The 20,952-nt window shown below is 56.4% G+C and overlaps 2 protein-coding genes and 1 long non-coding RNA gene across 10 annotated transcripts in view; 2 read left to right on the top strand and 1 right to left on the bottom strand.

Moving 5' to 3' along the window:
* MORN5 (MORN repeat containing 5) overlaps positions 1 to 8,568 on the top strand; it is a 20,884-nt gene extending 12,316 nt beyond the window's left edge. For 3 of the 4 annotated variants that reach the window (XM_064394043.1, XM_064394047.1, XM_064394048.1), the window contains exons 5-6: positions 968 to 1,082; positions 2,307 to 2,414. In XM_064394043.1, coding sequence (XP_064250113.1) covers positions 968 to 1,062 — 95 coding nt within the window. In that variant the 3' untranslated portion in view covers positions 1,063 to 1,082; positions 2,307 to 2,414. Of the gene's footprint in view, positions 1 to 967; positions 1,083 to 2,306; positions 2,415 to 8,101 lie in introns of those variants that run through there. The other variant, XM_064394044.1, reaches the window with a different exon arrangement.
* LHX6 (LIM homeobox 6) lies at positions 1,677 to 19,097 on the bottom strand. 5 transcript variants are annotated; one of them, XM_064394042.1, is made up of 10 exons: positions 18,671 to 19,097; positions 18,005 to 18,132; positions 17,534 to 17,716; positions 17,336 to 17,457; positions 11,419 to 11,639; positions 8,869 to 8,969; positions 8,689 to 8,784; positions 7,366 to 7,540; positions 6,876 to 6,979; positions 1,677 to 5,275 (listed from the first exon to the last, which is right to left on the bottom strand). In XM_064394042.1, exons 2-10 carry the CDS (start codon positions 18,107 to 18,109, stop codon positions 5,255 to 5,257), a joined length of 1,128 nt encoding a protein of 375 aa, XP_064250112.1. In that variant the 5' UTR covers positions 18,110 to 18,132; positions 18,671 to 19,097; the 3' UTR covers positions 1,677 to 5,254. The 5 variants fall into 5 exon arrangements, with proteins under 5 accessions (XP_064250112.1, XP_064250108.1, XP_064250109.1 ...); XM_064394038.1 differs by having other exon boundaries at positions 18,005 to 18,145; positions 18,671 to 18,824; XM_064394039.1 differs by having other exon boundaries at positions 18,005 to 18,070; positions 18,671 to 18,823.
* LOC135283339 (uncharacterized) lies at positions 11,596 to 13,120 on the top strand. The gene is made up of 2 exons (XR_010349155.1): positions 11,596 to 11,659; positions 12,122 to 13,120. It is a non-coding gene; the product is annotated as an uncharacterized LOC135283339 (long non-coding RNA).
* Positions 19,098 to 20,952: the final 1,855 nt, after the last annotated feature.

Raw genomic sequence — 20,952 nt, forward strand, 5'->3', positions numbered from 1 at the left:
TACACACATCACAAGCAGCTAATATGAATTTGTTAAGACAGTGGTAAACACAAGAAACAGCTCGAATATATTTCATTTGTATAAAAATAAATACAGGTATTGTTGTAAGTATTACTTTGATTTTTTTTTACCCCCAAAGCTTTTTGAAGTTTGTTTTTCCTGGTTTATTACACAGATCTCTTTTCTCCTACACAAACACAAAGGGAAAGGCTGCAGAACAGTTTTTGGAGACAAGACTATTTAAATCCCTGAAATTAAGAAGCCACAACTCAACATTCACCAAGCTATTTTTTTGTAAATCATGCAGAAAATTACTATTCAAACTTTGCTGGTCAGTTGTTTTTTTCCTACATTGTCTTTGCTTTTATTTTCTTTCCACACTGTCATTATGCTCTCAGAATAAATACGACAGACATGAATACTAACAAGGGACACAGGAGTTGGTCTAAAATATCTCTCAGCCACTACATCAGCTTATACCTGCCACAAGATACATCTCAAAAACAGCATGGAAAGAAAAGCTCCAAGATAAGCACCTGGCATTTTACTGAAAATCTTCCTTTACCTTCACTTTTTATAAACCAACAAGCAAAACAACCAGAGGATTTTAAAAATGCCTCATCTTAATTTCTGATAGTTTCAATATTTCTCCTGTGTATTTTGCCCAAAAAAGCAAAATGTAAAATCTGTACACGTAAACCTCGTGGCTCACCCAAGCTCAGCTTATCAAACAGAGGAATAATCAGTCCTTGCCACAGAGCCAGCACCTCCTGCCTTGACAAATTCCCACACAACAGCACACGATCTTTTAAACAAACAAACAAAAAAAAGAAGTGTTCTGAGATATGCCAACGGCTAAAAAATGGATTTATTTTTCAAGGGAAAAATGCCTTGTTTGACTGGAGCCCAGGGATGCACGGAGCAGCTCTGACAGGGGATATTTAATGTTCCTTTCTCTCCCTTTCAGACGATGAGGAGCACGAATGGATCCTCCGGACCTGCCGGAAAGCCTGGGACATAACAGCTGAGCAGGAACCGAAACCATCCCACAGCCTTTCCTAGACACTGCTCCAGCAAAGCAGGTAATCTGAGCCACAAGAAACGCAGTTTGTCTCGTGGATTTGTCTCACCCTTTCCCTCGACAGGAATATAATCTTTCTGTCATCTTTGTCAGCTCAAAGGAAAATGGAAATAATCATTTAATCAGTCATGCTGAGCAAAAGCCACGGCAAAAAAGGCGACTGTACTCACAATAATATTCCTGAGAGGTGTGCAGTGTAGTATGTATAAACATTATTAAGCCTGAAAACAATTTGTTAAAAAGAGTGCCTCAGATTCGGTGTTGAAGTCATTCAAATCCATCTTAATCAACATTATTTTCCCAGATTTTAGTTAGCTGTCCTGGTGAATTCCTTTCCTCTCTTTTTGCTCAGTACTTTGATATTGATTGATCATTGTAATAATGTACACCAGAGGTATTCTTTAATGACGGGTTTGCTAACTAGGAAATTATATCCATTTACTACGAACGTTTGTTGAACTCTCCTGAAGCCAGAGTTTAACAAAATAATAAAAGAGGAAAACTGGGTGGGTTGCTGCTTGATTAGTAAGCCAGAAAGTATTTAAAAATAAAATAAAATGGAATTACATCATTTTCTGGATGTAAGTGCCAGCACTTCTACTTGCATTAACTTTATTTATTACACAAATAAGACATTTACAAAGCACAACATTAAAAGTATGTAACAAAACAGACATTGGTTTTACAAAAAGTGCTTACAATTTTGTTTTACTTTTTTAAAATAAATATTAGTCTTGACTGTCCACTCATTCAGAGAAAAAATTTTTTTAACCATTGTAGCCAAGACATGCAGAATTGCAACATGCTACAACAAAATGATTGGCAGATGGAATAAAACTGGTGTTTAGTTGGCATCCTACAGATAAATCACTGATAGTAGTGCAGGATTGGTTCCCACTCCCTGTCCCAACGAGTGAGTTCTGTAAGCACCTTTAGCTCGGGCATTGGGTTAACCAGCGTGAGCCAGAAAAAATCACTGCTGATAAAACCTGCAACCATCCCACTTCCAGAGCCGAGCTCTGTTAGTCCCCGTGTTAAACTGGAGTGAAGAGCCTTTCACTGGCTGTCTTCAGTGGATTCTGTCTGCAAAAGGGTTTCTAAATAGCAACTGGAAAAGTTTAGTGCGCGGAGTCTGCATTGCTGCACCAGAACCCATCTGGCAATTACTGAATAAACTAAGAAAATGAGAATGACTTTAATTTTATTTTTTTTTTTAAATCCACAGACAGGAGATGAATGCAAATGACCTGAGATAAGGTTTGGTTCAGTGGCAACAGTCAGTGTGAAATATGTTGTGAAACAATGTATTGAATAAATTAGAAGATTTCTTACATTCTTGGTACAGTTGAGTATTTTCCATACACATAATTAGCTCTAAAACTGCACAAGCTGAATTGCTTCCAGTTTTTGCAAACAATTTGGGCTTAATATAAACAGAGCCTGATTTCTGAATTAGCAAAGCTGCTCCTGGCTACTTATGGGGGGAAGTGCCCCGAGCACAGTCTGTGGTGAGCCCACATCCCTGGAGAGAAACACCGACATTCCCTGGGCCCTGCCGTGGCACTGCTTACAAACCTTGGATACCCAGGACATCTCCCAAGGGGGGGTTTTCTGATGGAGCTGGTATTTAGCAGATACATATTTCATAGTTTCCCTTTCACTGCATTGCCAAGACAGAAGGGAGAAACACATCAAACCCTTTTCTCCCTCAACAGAACAGTTGTGGCAATCTCGGACACTGTGGGATGTCAGGGCAAGTTACAGCCTGAATCTCTCCTTCTGTGTCACATGGAATAACTACCCGTTCCTTTATGGCACTAATTCCACAACTAAATGGTCATTAGGATGTGCAAGCACAAATGGAGAACAAAGTCAGGCCCCGGTGACCCCCCGGCCCCCACGAGCATCTCAAGGCTGGCACAGCAACCACCTCAACCTGTGATGACAAACACTCACCAACAGCCAGCCAAGGAACTCTCATCCTTCCCTCCTTGCTGTGAAAAGGACAAAAAGGATGCACCTGGTGCAATGGTGACTGTCCCCTCCCCAAGGGACGCCTCTGCAGAGGTGGCTCCAGTCAGGTCGTCACTGGTCACACTCTGGAAATGGTCACTCCCACAGCTGGAGGTGACAATAACATTCTGTGGACTTAATTCCCCTCTCTCCTTTCAAAGGTTGTTTTGAACTGGGACTAGAGCTGCTGGCTGCAGTTTGACAGCCCCTGGCCCAGCTGTCCGAGGTAGAACCATCCCTCAGTGCACGGACACACACAGGAGGGGATGTGTGTGTGGACTTGTTCCAACCAACACCAAAGTGTGCTGTACTCAGCTGCTGCTCAAGCCAAGAGCTCTCCGTGGCCACCTCAGCAGACGTGCCCATGTCCCCACGCTGCTCCTGGAGCGTTCCTCGAGGTCAGTGGAGCCACGTGTCTGGCTGCTGGTGTCACACGGAGCTCAGGGACACGGGCAGAAGGCTCCCCACGTGTGCAGCGTGGGCTGGCCAGAGCAGTGGGATGGTTGCCCACCTGGCCCATGCCACAGATTGATGCAGGGTCTCCCGGAGAGGAAAACACGTGTGTCTACAGCTCCAATTAAAAACGAGTCATGGAACAGATGGATTCCCACCTCCTGCTCCTCGGGCACGGCTCAGTCACATCCCTCACTGGCTGTGGCTCAGGGTAGGCTTTCACATTCTTGGAAGAGCAGCCTCACAGACACTTCACAGCAGGACAGGCCCATGTGCTTGCGTGGAGAGAGGTTTTGTTTCAGACCTGCTCTTGGCTCGGTGCAAACTGAGAAGGGCTGGCAGAGGGCTCTTGTTTAGCTTTCGTTGTTACCATCAGTGAAGGATGGGATCGTTTTGGAGTCCTTTTCCTGACTTGGGGCCAGGCTGCTGAGCACCTCCTGTGCTGTTGCCGTGAGCCCAGCTATTCTCCTGGGATGCACCCTCATCCCAGGGCCTGGCAGGAGCAGCAGCCCCACCCCAGCATGGGAGGCCAGGAGGGCAGAGGGGATCAGAGCCATGCTGCCAGACAAAGGAAGATGCCATCCCCTTGCTGTCCACTTGCCCAGCGATGGTTCCTGCTGGCCTTACTGTGGCTTTCATCTTTTTAACTGGTCTCCAGTTTCTACCCAACTCTTTCCACTGACTGAACTTGAGTCCACAGCAGGGCAGAACATTTCTACACCTTTATGACCACCTTCCATCAAGCATTTCCCAGTCCTAGAGTATGGATTGTCTGAGAGTTTTCTGTAGGTGCATTCTGAAATCACCCATTTGTGATCCAATATGACTCCAAGGAAATTAAGTAGCTTGTTAATAAAGAATGAGACTAAAAAAACTTAAAAAAAAAAAAAGATTTGGCAGATGGCTGTGAGAGGAGAGAGATATTCAGTGTTCTAAGAACAAGTCAGCAATCAAAAACTTCAGGGTGCTAAACCTGGCTCTGCCACCAACCCTCATGGTTCCTCTCAGTTTAGGACATCTCTGCTTCCCCTCCTATAAAACGGGGGGAAAAACACTAAGATTTACTTACCTTTGAGTGATCAAAGGACATGTGATTCTAAAGCACTTTGAGGAGGAAGTAAAACTGCCTATTTCCAGCTGGCATCATGTTTTCCACTCAGTGGAGTCTCAGCTACCTGCGAGTTTGGCTCAGGAAGGTCTGTCTATACATCGAGTTGCTGAGCCAAAAAGCCAATTTCAGATTTCACACATGCGAGTGGAAAGAAGGAGGGATGTCCAGGAACTGCTTCACTGGTGCAAAGAGAGAATCAGGCCAAACCACGAAAATTCCTCCTTCCTTTGTGTTCAGAGGTGATCACCGACCCCCCTGAGCTCAGCGTGTTCCGGGCTGTTCACATTCCCGTGGGTTTGGGAGCAAGACTTGCAAGCACAGCAGAGTCACCAGTTTTGACTGTGGCTGGCACTGCCTTGGAGAGACTCACGCTCATTCTACAAGTCCACAAGAAACAAGTGTAAAATGTAACTGTGCACTCAACACACACACACACAGAGTGTCGCTGGAGAAGTCAGAGGTGCTGCTCAGCGGGAGGGACGGGCGCTGGGGCCGAGCCCTCCCAGGGACCGCGGCCGCTGCCGGGGCCGGGCGCTGTCAGCCGAGGGGCAGCGGTGCTGGCACGGCCACGGGCACGTGAGGAAGAGTCCCCGCAGTCAGTACTGAAAGAGGATGACCTGCGGGGAGAACGGGAGCGTCAGGGCACAGCCCTGGAGCAGCAGGACGGACACGGGCTCTGCCAGGGCAGGAAAACCCTCTCTGGAAGAGCTCTCTGCCCACGAGATGCCAGCTCTGCCCAGGGAAGGAGCCGCCACTGAGGAGCCCAGGTGCGAGGTGGCAGGAGAGGTGCACCACACCTTTGGTTGTGAAACCAAACAAAACCAGGCAGCACCCCAAAACACCGCTTCATTCATCTGTTGTGTGGTACAGCAGCTGCCAAGAAGGACAGAGACCATGGCCAGCGGTCCTGACTGCCCACCCCACTCAGTGAGCAGCACAAAGACTGCAGCTCGCTGCTCTGCAGGCCCAGGGGAGGCAGCTGCTGGGCTGGTCACAGCTCACCTCTCACCAGCCACTGCACTGGGCACCCCCAGGAGGGTGGGGCTGCCCCACACGCAGAGGGAAACACACGCTCAGCGCTGAAATGTGTTTTCCAGGGTCTCAGCTATCTCTGCTTTTAAAAATTTTTGGATGTGGGGAAAAAAAGCTACTTCAGTTTTCAGGAATTCAACATGCAAGTGATTGTTTAGAAAAGGAGGTGGTTGGGGGGCAGCTCCGTGTCCTGAGAACCCTGTTCTGCAACAGCTGCGAGCCAGTAATTGCATTTAAATCAGGAGCTGCTTGCTGCAGTGAAGCCTCTCTAACAGCAGCAGCAGGACTGTATAATATTTTCTGAAAACTCTGCAGCTTGCTGGGCACATATGACAAAATGGTAGAATTTACACAGAAAAAGTGTCTTTGCTGTGCCCCTGCTTCTGCCCATTGAAACAGAGCTCCATAAGCTGTTGCCCTGAGAGAGATCTGAAAAGAGAGGTGCTGAGAACTTCTAACAGTAAAGACAAAAGCAAAAACCACTCAGAATTGCCAAAGGCTCGGTGTTCCCTCAGAAGGAAGTCACTGAAACTAGCGTCATGTTTGAGAAGTCTTGCCCCCAATGAGCTGTGTTAGAACAGATACTGTAAGAGCTGAACAGAAAAATATCAACATGCAATATTGTTTCCTGGCCAGAGTTGTGAAATAACATTCCTACTTCAGATACTGTAACAGCCAGTTGTTATTATTTTTAAGCAATACTGCAATCCACAAGAAATGAACCTTTTTTGTTAACTCAAAACTGGGAAGTTAGCACATGCCAGAGGTTCCCCCTGCTCCGTTGTGAACAGCCAGGTGCTGTTCACACTGAGCACACGTGCAGGCCCCTGAGGAACAGAGCAGGACAGAGCTCAGGGCACCGGGAAGGGGAAACCAGGGAGGATCCAGGCAGGAGGATGTGAGAGCCCTCAGGGGATGCAGAGTCCCAGCATGGATGCAGAGTCCCAGAATGGCACCCCATTTCCCTGGGGTGCCCAGGGGAAAACACAGTGATGCCATTTTGACCAACAGTGGCTACATCAACCTTAGAGCCCCCAAAACTACAGACACATGGGTGGGTGGCAGCTGCAGAGGTCATGGAGAAGCAGTGATGCTGACAGCAGACAGGGGTGGCAATGGTGTCACACACAAATCTTTGCTACAGCGAGGGTTGGCCCCAGAGCCTGGAGCAGGGACTACATTTACCTTCTCACCCCTGTTAGATAGTGGTCCTTCCATGTCTGCTTTGAGGTGCACTGGTGGAGCAGTGTAGGGAAGTCTACAGTGCACTTGTCCACACTGTACCTGACCTGTGGATGAGAGGAGGCTGCAGCCTCTGTTACTGCAAACAACACCCGTCCCACAGGGCACAGCCAGAGCCACGGAGCCAAAACCTCTGACCCAAGCTGCCCATCACTCCCAAACCATTCACTGGCACTGGGAGCAGAGAAAACAACTCTGCTGTCCTGAGCAGGAGGCAGACCACTGAGCCCCGAGCCCCGCAGGACACACTCACACCTCTTCTGCACGACACAGAGAGCACAGCAGGGCCAGGCAGCAAAACCCAGCACCGACCTCCCTGGGGCAAGTCAATCCCAGGGGCAGAGCTCGTCAGGCACGAGGAGCAGCAGCCCCATCCCCGCACGCAGCACCAGCAGGGCTTTGCCCCAGCCCTGCCCCTGCCCCTCGTCCTTACTTTCGATGTATCCGTGCAGGGTCACCATCCGGGCCCGCTCGGGGCTGCTGAAGGGCGAGTAGTGGATGTCGTCGGCCAGCGAGGAGGGGATGCGGGACGGGGGCGCTCCCGAGGGCGGCACCGTGTGCTGCGGGGTGTGTTTTTTATGGCGGGCTCTGCAGTTTTGAAACCAAACCTGAAGGGAAAGCAGCGAGCGCTGTGACAGCTGAGGGACAATAGGGTTAAAGTGTGGTACTTCGCCGGGATCCTTGGATGGGTGGTTTTTTCCGAAGTTTTTACAAAAGGAATGAAAAGCAGCAGGCATGAGATCTCTGGTCATATCTCGCTGCTTCTAATTAAAGGAATAGTTTGGGAATTCCATCCTAGAGTTAAAACATGTATGGAAGGGGTTTTTAATGCTAAAGAGGTGATCTGTTTCTTATGCTTTAATTTTTGAAAGGTAGCTGTGAGTAAAAACCTTCTCCAAGACTGAGTGAAGATCAGCTCTCCAAGGCAGAGCACACTGGACCGTAGAGAAGGAAACAGCCTAAGCGTTTGACAAATTGTTTCCTGTTCAAAGTGCCTTTAAAAAACATCCACACAAAAAATCACTGGGTGTGCAGCCTGCTTGATCTTTAGCTAAATCAAGAATCTCAATAACAGGGGCTCAAGCCAGATTTTCACACACAAAATTTAAAACAATCTCGGCTGAAAGCTCCAAATTTATTTTAATCTCTCGTGTTTTTATTGTATGCAGGAAGTGTGTGAGCAGAACGTTAAAGCGATGAGTACAAACGTCACCGCGAGGCAGAGCTGGGCTGTCTGGGAGCTGCAGAGGGGACATTGCTCAGTCCCTACAGCACCACTCACCCTCTCCTCCCGCATCAGGGGTGGGACTTCCCTGCCACAGTGTCCCCTGGAGCTGCAAAACCCCATTTTCTTTCAACTTCTCAATGCCAATCCTTCCTGACTCTGCCTGCTCGTGGCAGGGGGAGCTCCCACACTCCCGGCAGCGGCTGGGACAGAGCACAGCGCTCCAGGACCTGCTGCTAGCAGCAGCTTTCCCAGTGATTTATTGTGGATGGCTGGGGCTGTGGGGGTTTTGATTCATTGCATCATAAGAGGGAAAAACAAACAGAAAACCCACGAGTGAGACAGAGACGGCGCTGGCATCGCTGCGGGAGCAGAGGAGCCGGCACGCAGGGAGGCAGCTGGAAGCTGCTGGATGCTGCAGGTCTGGGGTGAGGAGCCACAGGCTGGGAGTGTGAGCCCTGGCTGGTGCCAGCCTTCAGGTGCCCCCTGCGTGCCCTGCGTGCCCGGTGGTGCCCATGTCCCTGCCCTCACCTGAATGACTCTCCGGCTCAGCCCTGTCATGTCCGCCAGCTTCTGCAGCGTTTGTGCGTCGGGGTTGTTGTCCTGAGCAAACTGTGCCTGCATGACCTGTGCAGAGAGGAGAGGAGAGAGGGGCTGGGGTGAGGCTGGGGGCTCCCGGCCCCCGCAGCCCCCCTGGCCCTGCTGCCCTACCTGCAGCTGCTCGGCGGTGAAGGAGGTGCGGGCTCTCTTGGCTGGCTTGGGCTGGCTGTCCTGCTCCGAGGGCACAGCCCCCTCCAGCGTGATGCCATTGCCTGCAGGAGAGAGTCCTCTGAGCCACAGGGCAGGAGCCTGCCTGCCCCACCACGTGCTGCTCTGGGGACACCACACCTGGGGCACCACAGCCAGGGCATCCCCTCTAGGGAGGGACAACAGCCCGGGCATCACAGCCCGGGACAGCAAAGCACCTCTTGCTGCAGTGGGAGCAGAAAGAGGAGCCAGCACGGCCACCCAGGAGCTGCCCTGGGCTGCTGAGCCCCTCTGCACACAGGGAAGGAGAAATAACCTTTCCCCAAGAGATTACTGCAGAATTAAGAAAAATGCAGCAAGTGGCAGAAGCCACAGGGAATAAGGGGAGACAGCAGCAGGAGGAGGGTCAGGGTGGTGTGTGAGGGCAAGCACTGATGTCCCTCTGGCCCTGACTCCTGGTCACATTCTCCAGGGAGTGGCTCAGAAGGGACGCTGTCTCTGCCAGGCTCACCAACATCCATCACTCCTGCCCCTCGCTGCCCCCTGTGATCCTGTTTTCCCTCGTGGGCTCTGCCTCCATCAGTCCTTCCATGTGCTCAGAGCATTTCAACATGCTCTTTGCTCCTTTCCCCAGCCCCAAACTGTCCCAGCATCCCAACCTCCTCTTCCTCCTGGGTCCCAGAGCAGCAGCAGGAGCCTTGGGGTGGCAGCAGCCACACTAAGGGGGACACTCCGGGGGGCACTGACCTCCCCCTGCCCAGCCCCGTGTCAGGGCAATCCCAGCCATGCCCACGCTGCTGTGCAGCCTCAGAGGGGGTGCCCAGGGCCCTGCTGCAGCCCGTGGCACCCTGGCTGCCCCTGGCAGTGTAGGTGAAGCTGAGGGAGGGGGAGGGCAGCGAGCAGGGCTGGCGCTCGCCCCGTCCCAGGATGAGCCTGCACAGCCCAGAGATCGCTCCTCAAGCTGGACCAGGCTGTGATTGTCTTGGCTTGAGTTGAAGGACTTTCTCATATAGTTTGACTTGTTCTTTTCGGATGATGAATGGGACTCTGACTTCAGCAACATCTGTTTATTTTTCTTGTATGTAAAACCTCATGTGCAGAAGAAATTGCTGGGTAATTACTGGAGGGGGGAGTGTGGCCCTGCAACTCCACAGCAACTACAGCTCTCCAAAGTGATCCCACCCCCTTCTCAAAGCCCCTTGGACACAGGTAGTGACACCTGACACTCACCAGGTGCCCCAGCACTGCCCAGCACTGGTGCTCAGCCCACTCCAGCAGGTTGTTCTGAGCAGCAGCAGCAGCAAACCCACCATCCCAGCCCTCAGCCAGGGCAACAGCCCTGCAGGACTCCCCGGTGCCAGACCCTGCTGTCCTCACACCATTCTGCTCCCCCAGGACACGTGGCTTCTCCCCCTCCATCCTTGCTCCCCATGACCTCCCTCACACCCCACAGCAGCTGACCAGAGGGACCAACACACCACGAGCCACGTCCTGAACCAGGACCCTCCCAGCCCAAGTGGGCACTCTGTTTTCATCCTCTTTCTCAAACACAGTAAACTGAACCATATTATTTTCCTGTCAGGTTGTTAATGGTTTCCACATGCTGCATGGGCCGGGACATGGCGTGTCACTCGCTGTGCCCACCATGTGCTGAAGCACTTTGCACCACAGGACAGGCCCTGGCACTGCCCTGAGCACCACTCTGGACTGACCCCACAGATCTGTTGCTCTGAGCAGCTCCCTGGGCACTGCCATGCAGGAGGGTGGGGAAGGGACAGGAGCTGCAGTGCTGTGTGACCCTGGTGTCACCGGCTCGGCTGGCTGGCCGTGGCACAACCCCAGATGGGCAGGGCGGGTGGAAAATGATGGGAAGGTTTTGTCCAATCGCCAATCCCACCTTCCACATTTATGACTCACGGCCTCAAATCCCAGCGCCTTCCTCACGCGCTGCACTCCAGGCTGTGCAGGACCAGGCACTTGTCCCTGGCATTGCCCATGGCACACAGGTCTGCCACCAGCCACAGGTGCTGCCAGCACGTTGGCCACGCCATGAGCCCTCTGCCAGCCCAGGACCTTGCGCTCAAACCCCCCAGGGCCACACACCACCCGTTTTTGGCAACAACAGAACTGACCCCAACACCCTTTCATGAGGGTCAGTGCGGGGGACAGTGACACCCTGTCTCACAGGGGCAGTGACACCCTGTCTCACGGGGACAGTGACACTGTCTCACAGGGGACAGTGACACCCTGTCTCACAGGGACAGTGACATTGTCTCACAGGGGCAGTGACACTGTCTCACAGGGGACAGTGACACCCTGTCTCACAGGTGACAGTGACACTGTCTCACAGGGGGCAGTGACACCCTGCCTCACGGGGACAGTGACACCCATCTCATGGGGACAGTGACACCCTGTCTCACGGGGACGGTGACACTGTCTCACAGGGGACAGTGACGTCACAGGGGACAGTGACACTGTCCCACGGGCGAGGCCGTGGCCGCCGGCGCCCCGTACCGTTCTCTGCCGCTCGCTTGAGGTTCTCGATCATGGTGTCGTAGTGGATCCGGCACAGCACCTTCTCCTCCACCAGGCCGAACTCCTCGCCGGTGGAGAGCTGCCTCTTGCAGGAGAAGCAGGCGAAGCAGGCCAGGTGGTAGGCATTGCCCCGCGCCCGCCGCACCCAGTCGCTGGCGTAGATCTGCCGGCCACAGCGGGCACACTTGGTACCGAAGCGGCTGCGGAGGAGAAGAGACGGGTGAGGGCAGGGAGTCAGGATGGACAGGAGACAGCAGGAAGGAAAGACAGGGGAGGGCAGGCAGGGGAAGGCAGGCAGGCAAGGCAGGCAGGGCAGGCAGGGAAAGTCAGGAAGGGACAGCAGGCAGAGGAAGACAGGCAGCACCATGCACAATGCAGGTGCTGCTGCCGACCCCGGTGCTCACCCCGAGCACCCCAACTCCCACAACCCCCGTGCATGCAGAGGTGCAGCGGGGTGCCCGTGCCGTGGCAGTGCCAGGGTGTGGGCAGCAGTGGGTGGAATCACCGCAGCCCTGCGGCGCCAGACGCGGCCGAGGTGACGCAGCGCCCTGAATCAGCTCCCAAGCCCGTGGGGTTTTTGTTTTGATAACAGCCACTGTGACACTCGGATGGAAACTGTGTCAGAGCTGGTCCTCTCCCGCTGCCATAAATCAAACCATGTGTGTTCTGCTCACACGTACAGGCGCACACATCTGCTTTTTCCCCCGTGGAGGAGGTCTCATCGCTGAGAGAGGACGATGACTGTGCTGGAGTGAGCTGTGCTGGAAGGTAGCTCAGCACAGTCAAGGGGCAGACAGCCAGGAGCCCCTCACCAGGTGACTGTGTGAAAACCCCCATTCCTGTCAGGATGGTCAAGGGCAGGTGATTCACAGGCAGCAGCAGATGTGGCCCCCATGGCCCTGAACCCCCAGGTCAGTGTGTGACACGAGGTGCCAGGCAGGTTTGATATCTGCATATTCAGTACTACTGCTGCTTAAAATAATAAACGCAATGAACAGCAGCGAGAGCATCAGGAGAGAAGGGAGCATCTCCTCTGCCACCCCAGAGGTGGTACTGGCTCCAGCAGAGTCAGTGCACTTCCCCTCACAGCCCAGCACTGCCACTGTCACCTCAAGCTCCCGAGGGCTCCTGCCAGCCCCTCGCCACAGTGGGAGCAGAGCCTGGCAGCCCTGCCCAAGCAGCTCCAGAATCTCTCAGTGCAGGCACAAAACACCAACAAGAAATGACCACAGCAAGCAACAGGAGAGACCCCACAGCACAAACCCTTGGGTTCAGTGGCCAGAGCAGCCCCAGGCTCTGCGGACAGACAGACAGAGCCCAGGCCAGGCCACCAAGGCCAGTGTGCTGCCCATGCCTGACCCCACACCGAGGAACTGCTGCCCACCACGGGCCCAGCAAGATGTGGAAATACTGTCCTGTGCTGGGATTACTAATAGCAAAACTATTTGGGAGGAAAAGAAGGGTCTAAATTTTTCAGCCTGACCATAGCTGACCAAAAAAGAAGAAAAAAAAAGAGGACATTTCTGTGCTGAAATTATACAGAGACTTAGCTAAGAGACTTCACTAATTTACTTCAGATGGGAACATTGTAAACTGACTTTGTGCCAGCTCGTTTATATAAACGCACAAACAAAAGAACTGTATTAATTTTTTATTTAGAAATAAAGATCATTCCTGTAAATTGAATTACTTTGAACAATGTGCTATGTAAACAGTGGTACTTGCTGAACAGCATCAAGCGAGGGGCAGGCGCACGGAGCTAATGGCACGTGGTGATCGCCGCTCCCCGCTCCACTCCCAGCCCAGGCGGGGGAGCACGGCACGGGGAAACTGAGGCACCGCACAGGAAAGGTCACACATCGGCTGGGGTCTGGGGAGACACCCAGGCACCTCCTGAGCACCAGGCAGGGCCCCAGGTTGGCAGCAGTGCCCAGGGAGCCAGACAGCGTTCACTGAAAGCCGCGGGGGCTCGCGTGGCCGTGGCAGCAGCACGGGCAGGGGCTGATGTCCCTGTCCCTGCAGGGCCACGCCACCAGCAGAAGCTGCAGAGAGGCTGGGGCTCAGCAGAGCGCGGGCACGGGGCTGCACAGCCTGCGGCAGCAGCAGCAGTGCTGATGCTGCGCCTGCGGCTCTCGGCCAGCTCCCGTCTGCGGCACCGCTGCAGCCAGCAGGGACACGGCTGGGCCAGGCACCAGCACCCGCTGTCACCCCGCAGAGGTGACACTGCAGGGACCACCACTGCCAGGGACACAGGAACGGGAGAGAAATGCCTGCAAGAAATCTGCCCCGACCGTCAGCACTGCAAACAACAGCTCAAACACAAGACAGGGTTTAGCTCACGGAGCTCGCAGGGCGGTGAGAGCCCAAAGAGCCCCAGGGCTCCACAGGACTCCTGCCACCTGCCTGGCAGGGACAGGGATGGGAATGGGGACAGGGTCACTCTGTAGGAAGAGCCAGAGCCAGAGGATTTGTCCAAGCCCAGAACTGTGGCACAAACTGCAGCACTACCAAACGCGACCAGAGCCATGGGCTCATGCTCTGCATGCATGGTTTGTGGTCAGGTGAGCAGATGCTCTCCCTGAAGGTTAACTCTGGGAGACGGAAACTGACAACAGCGTTACCAAAAAAGACTCATCCCAGAGAGATTCATCCCAGAGAGACTCATCCCAGGAAGACTCATCCCAGGAAGACTCATCCCACCTCCCCCGGGGGTGGCCGCATCATCTGGGGCGCAGGAAGAGCAGAGGCGGGAGGATGCCCTGCTGCATCCTGTGTCTCCCACGCTGCTTGTCCCCAGGTGCCACAGCTCCCTCAGCCCTCCTGTCCATCCCTGCCCCTGGGGAAAGGGCAAGGGGCTCCAGCCCCAGGGCCACGCACAGCTCAAACATCCCTGTCCCCTCCTGGGTCCTGTCCCCTCCTGCAGGAAGCCTCTAGCACAGCCCTCAGAGCCAGCTGTGGCTCACATCTGCCCAGTGCCAGAGCAGAGCCCAGCGGTGCCTCAGCGAGGATCTTCACGCTGTGCCCCTGCAGTGCCTGAGCAGGAGCAGCATCCTGGAGGGACACAGCCTCTGGGGTGAAGGCCACCTGGGCCACGGCCAGCCCAGTGACCCCAAGGTCACATGCCTGCAGAGTGCCCACCGAGGTCACAGCAGGGCACAGCGGGAATCACATCAGGATCACGGGATCACACCAGGATCACGGAATCACACCAGGATCACGGAATCACAGCAGGATCATGGAATCACACCAGGATCACGGAATCACACCAGGATCACGGAATCACAGCAGGATCACGGAATCACACCGGGATCACGGGAATCACACCAGGATCATGGAATCACACCAGGATCACGGGATCACACCAGGATCACAGGAATCACATCAGGATCACGGGAATCACATCAGGATCACGCTGGGCCTCCGGGCAACCGGAGCTATGGGAGCTTGGCCGTGAGCAGCCCTTGCATGGCCGGGAACACAGTGTTCTGCTCAATGAGCTCCAATTTTAATTTGGTTCTCCTTGGAGCGCTGGAGTCTTAGATGCCAAATGTAATTATTTGACAAGACACAGGAAACAGCAGCATTTGCTTAAAAATGCACACGAGGCCATGGAGTCACGGCAGAGCCAGCACCTACCCAGCTCCTCATGGGGACAGAGAAGGGACACTTGCACAGAGCAGGCCTAACCACACTCCCCGTGGGCAGTGGGGCTGTGACATGACAGCCCCGTGCCTGACAGCTTTCATCCTCAGTGTCACCCAACAGCCCCGGGGTCGGAGGGATCAGCTCTGCAGCAGCAGAGCATCCGTGTGACCCGTGCAGAGCCTCTCACTGCCCCTTCCATCTGCCTCGGCTCCAAACACCACACCTAAGCATGCCTTAGCTTGGGGTTTCTGCTTTGCTTTAAAAAAAACAAAACAAAAAACAAACAAAAAAACCCCAAAAAACAACCACACATTTAATCTGCCTCAAATAACAAATAAAATTTTCAAAATCCGTCCCGAGGATCAGGTTTAGCCCGTGCCACGCACCAGGTTCCACTGGCTGGAGTCAACAAGATGCCAGCCAGGATGCTCCCAGGGCTGGCTGGGTGCGGGAGGCGGCCGAGAGAGTGGACCCGGGGCGGGTTTGCCGGGGGTAGCGGGAGGGATCCCAGCCCGGGAGGGGTCCCAGCCCTGCGGAGCGGCTCCCGGCACCGACGGCTCAGCCCGGCGGGCTCTGCCGCGGGGGGCGGCGGGAGCGACCCCCGAGCACCGAGCGGGGCTCGGCCGGGGCCGCCGCGATCCCCGCGGGGTCGGGGGCAGCGAGGCAGCTCCGCACCCGCCGGGCTCCGAGCGCCGCCGCTGCCGCCGCTCAGAGATTCACCAAAATAAAATTTTTAAATCTCCCCAAATCCCTGCCTTTCTCTGCGAAAGACAAGTGCGGAGCGCGGGCTGGGAGCCCCCGCGCCCCCCGAACGGGTGCCGCAGGAACCGGGAGCGTCCTGCGGCGGCTTCCGCGATTTTCGTTTTATTTCCCTCGGCCCCGCGGGCAGAGTCTGGCTGCTCCCAACGGGGAAGGGGTTCGGAGCTTCTCGGACGGGGGGTCGTGAAACAGATTAATTTTAACATTGTTATTTGCCATATTTGCTCAAAGGTCATTTCGAGATCCCGGCGCTACTTTAAAACCGCCTTTGGAAAGGTACGCGCTTAAAAACAAACGAAAAAGAAACCAAACAGCAGCGGCACCAGAACGGCGACAAATGAATGAAAACGCTCAAAGTGCTCCAAAACAGCACCGCGGCCCCGGGACCCCCTTGTGCCTTTCTGTGTTGAGCGGGGAAAATTTCGCTGAAATCACCGAAAATTGCGGTTTGAAAATAATAGCAATAATAATAGTAATAACAACAACAAAACCCACCGCAGGGCAGGACGCAGAGCGCCGCAGCCTCGGGACTGACCCGGTTCTGCGAGCCCCGCACTGCCGGCGGCACCGCACCGAGCCCGTCGGGGCAGGGGCTGAGCTGCGGGAAATCGGGCAGTCTCAGACCCTTTTAACAAAAACCACCGCAGGAATCTCCGAGGTGCCCCCCGAGCTCCCCTGCCCGCTGTCGTCGGGGCAGCCCCGAGCTCTGCCGCGGCCGGAGGATGCTCCGAGCCCCCCGCGCCCTGCCGGGGTCATTCCCATTTCCTGCCCGCCGTTCCCTTTCCTCTCGGGTCAAACAGCATTCCCTCGTCCTGGTAGGATGGGGAAAGTCAGAGCGGGGGTTCCAATGTTTAGTTAAACCCCGGCGAGGAGCTCAAAATACTCAGTCCTCTCGTGCGAGTCAAACTGGGGGGAAATTAGTGGTTTAAGGTTTAGAACAGAAAGCCTGCCGAAGCCAGGACATCCTCCCTGCGGGACAGGCTGTCCCGGGTGTGCGGCTCCGGGCCGCAGCTGCCGCCCGTCGTTGGTTTCCGTTCCGTAACGCGCTCCGGCCATTGCGGGCCCGCAGCGCTGACAGGGGCTCCCCGACAGCCGCTGGGCACCGCAGGCTGGCAGCGCCTATTTCAGCGCCTATTTCCCCTCCGGCAGGAGCCGGGACGAGGCCGTGGAGCCCCTTTTCCCCGCGGCGGGGCCGTCCCCGCCACGCCGCGCCCCGGAGCGGGCGCTGCCGCCGCCGAGCCGGGAGCAGCAGGGGCTCGGGGCGCCCGCACAGCCCGGCCGCGGGCAGGAATCCCTCCGGGCGTTGTGCAGCTGCACCCCAAACTCCCTTCCTTCTTTTCTCCCCGTTTCCCGAGAGTCGTCTTCCCCCCGGCTGCTCCAAGGAGCCCGGCGGGTTTTCCAAACCTTCCCCGCGGCAGCGCCCGAGCGGCCCCGACCCCGCGGCAGCCGGCGAGGGCTGAGCCCCCCGGGGCGGCCCCGGCCCGCTCCCTACCTGAAGTAGTCCATCTTGCAGAAAATCTCCTTGTTCTTGATGTAGCAGCTGTGCTGCTGGCGCAGCGAGGTGCGGCACACGGAGCACTCCAGGCACCGGACGTGCCAGATGAGGTTGTTCACCTGCGGCAGAGAAGGGGCTGAGACCCGGGGCCACCCGCCGCCCCCCGCCGCCCCCGCCGCCCTCCGCCCCGCTCACCTTCAGCAGGTACCGGTCGAGGATCTCCAGCCCGCAGCTGGAGCAGACGTTTTTGCCGGCCGACGGCGTGGAGGAGGAAGAGGATGGCGGGGAGCAGACGGACGGCGTGGAAGGGGTGCTGGGCGCCGAGCGGGCGTCCTCCTTTTCCAGGGCTCCAGGCAGAGGCTCCCCGTCGGGCTGCGACTGCGGGCAGAGCCGCCGCGGGGCCGTCAGCCGGGCCCCGCCGTTCCCCGCAACACCGAAGCGCAGCAGCGTCCCGCCGGGTCCCGCAGCCCTCGGCATGCCCGGCCCGGCGGGTACGCACAAACCCGCGACATCCCCCGCAATCCCCGGTCCCGCGCGTCCCCACATCCCCCGGCCCAGCGGATCCCGGCGGGTCCCCGCAGCTCCCGGCACCCCCGGCCCAGCGCGGCCCCGCGTTCCCGGCCCGGCGGGTCCCGGTTGGAGCCCGCAACCCCCGGCCCCGCTTACCATGGCGCGGGAGTGCGGGTCCAGGCAGCGGGCGCTCCCCTTGGGCAGCGGCTCCGGCGGCATCACCTTGATGGAGAGAGCGGGAGAGGGAGGCTGCGGCTCCATGCGCCGGGCGAGCGCGGGGCACCCTATATAAACCGCCTCAAAACAATAAATAAGAACTTTCTAGTGGCCATTTAAATCCTTTGCAACAAAAGCTGCGTCTCTTTAATGAAGCAATTTGAATGTGGATTGAATTCTCCCCCTGCCTGCACTTAACCCGGGCCTCTTGAAGTAATCGCTCGGTTCCCATGCGAGCCAAGGCGCTGAAAAACCCCCCAAACTACCTGCAATTAGAAATTGCCGTAAATGCCCGAGATAAGAGGTACCAGAGTGTCAATTCCGGCTGTCAATCAGGGAATCCATCAGGCCACCCAAAGAATTGCAAATTTGATTTTTTTAATGGTAGTAATTAAAAATCGAAATTCTTCCCCCTCTCCCTCCGCCGAGCACAAAACGCCCCAGAAAACGCCGGGATGGAAAAATCCACCCCTCTGGCGCGGGAGGCAGCGAGCGGCCCCGGCCCCGGCCCGGCCCCAGCCCCGGTACCGGCCGCCGCGGGGAGCCCGGCCCCGCTCCAGCCCCGCTCCCGGCCCCGACGGCAGCGGCGGCGGCGGCAGCGCTCACCTTGCCCGCCTGGGCGCCGGCCGGGGCGCGGCGGCCAGGGCCCCGGGGCTGCCCGCCCCCATGGCTCCGGTGCATGGGGCGGGCGCGCCCCGCTCCGCCCGCCGCCGCCGCCGCGCTCCGTGCCCGCGGGCGGCGCGTCCCGCGGCCGCGGCAGGAAGGGCGGGGAGCCGGGCGGGGAACCGCGCCGGCCCCGCTCCCCCGCCGGGGGCGGCCGCGGGCCGGGCAGGAAGCGGAGCCCCCCCGCCGCGCCCCGGGGGCCGCCCGCCCCGCCGGGCCCCGCTACCTGCGGCGGCGGCGGCGGCGGCGGCACCGCCCGCGGGCGCGGCGAGGAGGGGGCAGCCCGGTCCGGCTCGTCCCGGTCCTCCCCCGCCGCTGCCCGCCCCGACGGGGCGCACGGTGCGGGCCCCCCTCTGATCGCGGCAGCGGGGATCGCGCCCACCGCCGCGGCGTCTGGCCGCCCGCCGCTGCCCGGGCTTCATTAGTAACCTGATAATTCCCCAGCAAAGCCCCGGCAGCGGTGCCACCGCCGGGTAATTGCAGGACGGTAACGTGAGCTGATGGCGGCCGGGGATGGATCCTCGCCGTTATTGATTGTGACAGCTAAATTGTTAACCGAGAGGGAAATCAGATGAAAGCCATTTTAGAATAAATACAAGGCATTAGGTTTAAACATCGAGGTTGCAGGAAAGCCCGAGAAACCCCCAGGAAACGGAACCCAAGGCCTGCCAGCTTGTCCTCCCCTGTCCCCAGCTCGGCAGAGGCCGAGTGCGGGGGACACGGACAAGTGCAGAGGCGAGACGCTGAGAAAGGACAATTTCAACCCTTCGTTCTCACTGGAGGGGTCTGAATGGGCTCTGGCTGCTCCTGCAGAAACACGTAGGAGTTTTCCCGGGCGCAGCCACGAAGGCTGTCTGTCCCCCTACGCAGCAGCGGTCGAGGCAGGGCCGTGTGGGGTTTATTGGCATCCCCAGAGGATGCTGGGCTTGGCAGCCACGGCTCAGCACCACGGGCCAGCTCCACGCAGCCAAGCAGATGCTTGCACTGCTCTCGTGATTACAGACCCAGCTCTCCAGATGCTGCAGAGCCAGAGCAGGCTCAGGAATGGGGTGACTCCAGCCCAGCTTCTGCTCCTCTCCAGCCCTGGAGCAAGTCTTGGCTCTGCAGGGTCGGTGTTCTGCTCTCACTGCCTGCTGAGAGCAGACAGATCTCACACGTGTATCTTGCACCAGGAACAGGGCCTGGGCAGTGACGGGGGAATTCAAAGCCCTGGAGCAAACAGGTATCAGCCCTGAGTCCATCCCTGTCCTTACCCCGTGTGCTCCCTCCTCCAGCCCTGGAGTTTGTACAAGGCAGCAACAAGGTGGCAGCGTGTCAAGCAGCAGCTCGGCCAGAATCCCAGAATTTGGGGTTGGGAATGGTCTGTGCTCCCAGAGTGAAGATTCCACGCCTGTCCCAAGTGAGGGACTGTCACCACAGGCAGAATGGTTCAAATACCAGGGAAAAACCCACACTGTGGCCATGGTGAACGCTGCCCTCAGTAACCCACCTTGCTCCCATGGGTTTGCTGGAAATACAGGGGAAGCAAGGAACCCCCTCAGGGGACAGGAGTGTAGGCTGGAGGTGAGACACAGCCTAATTCCCCTTCACAGGAGCCAGGCACCAGCCCAGCTCTCCTTCCCACCCTCCCTACTCACGGCTCCAGCGCCGGCCGCAGCGATGCCGCTCTTCAAATCTCCTTTACGACGGTCTCATGCAAAACCTCAGGGCTGATGTTCATGAAAAAGAACCCATTTCTGAGCATTTCCCTCCTCCCAGCTCCAGGGTGAGGAACTCTGGGCTCGCTGTGCTGTCGGGGCCCCGGGGAGCCGCAGGCAGCAGCAGCAGCAGCAGCAGCGCCTGCCTGGCCGGCGGCAGCAGCAGTGACCAGCACAAGCACCAACCTGCAATAAAGCTCCCCCAGGTCTGAGCCTGCCTGGACACACAAGGCACTTCTGTTAGCGACCACGGCAGGGCAAAGAAATAATTAAAAAAAAAAAAGACTGATGCTATTGTACCCGGGTTCTGTCAGTGGACTTCGGCTGATGCCAAGCATTTACCACCCTCACTCACTTCCTGCTTGCCACCCTCGGCTTTCCTGGAGGAAAACATGCATTTTAAATGTTTATTGAAAGCTGTAAGAATTTCAACAAATTGTATTTAGATACAAATAAATATCAAAGGATGTTTCTGAGGGGAGCACAGCCGCACACCCAGCTGAAGTCAGGTATCTTCAGGTATCTTCC

This window comes from Passer domesticus, chromosome 18 (assembly GCF_036417665.1).
Source record: "Passer domesticus isolate bPasDom1 chromosome 18, bPasDom1.hap1, whole genome shotgun sequence".
Classification (NCBI taxonomy): Eukaryota; Metazoa; Chordata; class Aves; order Passeriformes; family Passeridae; genus Passer; species Passer domesticus.

Bases quoted from the DNA above. Each gene is read 5' to 3' on its own strand.
- LHX6 (XM_064394038.1), bottom strand. From the start codon at position 18,745: ATGCACCGGAGCCATGGGGGCGGGCAGCCCCGGGGCCCTGGCCGCCGC. The intron at 17,717-18,004 runs GTAAGCGGGGCC...CTCTGCCCGCAG, and splicing joins ACCCGCACTCCCGCGCCATG to TCGCAGCCCGACGGGGAGCC. The intron at 7,541-8,688 runs GTGAGGGCAGGG...CTTTCCCTTCAG, and splicing joins TGAGCCGGAGAGTCATTCAG to GTTTGGTTTCAAAACTGCAG.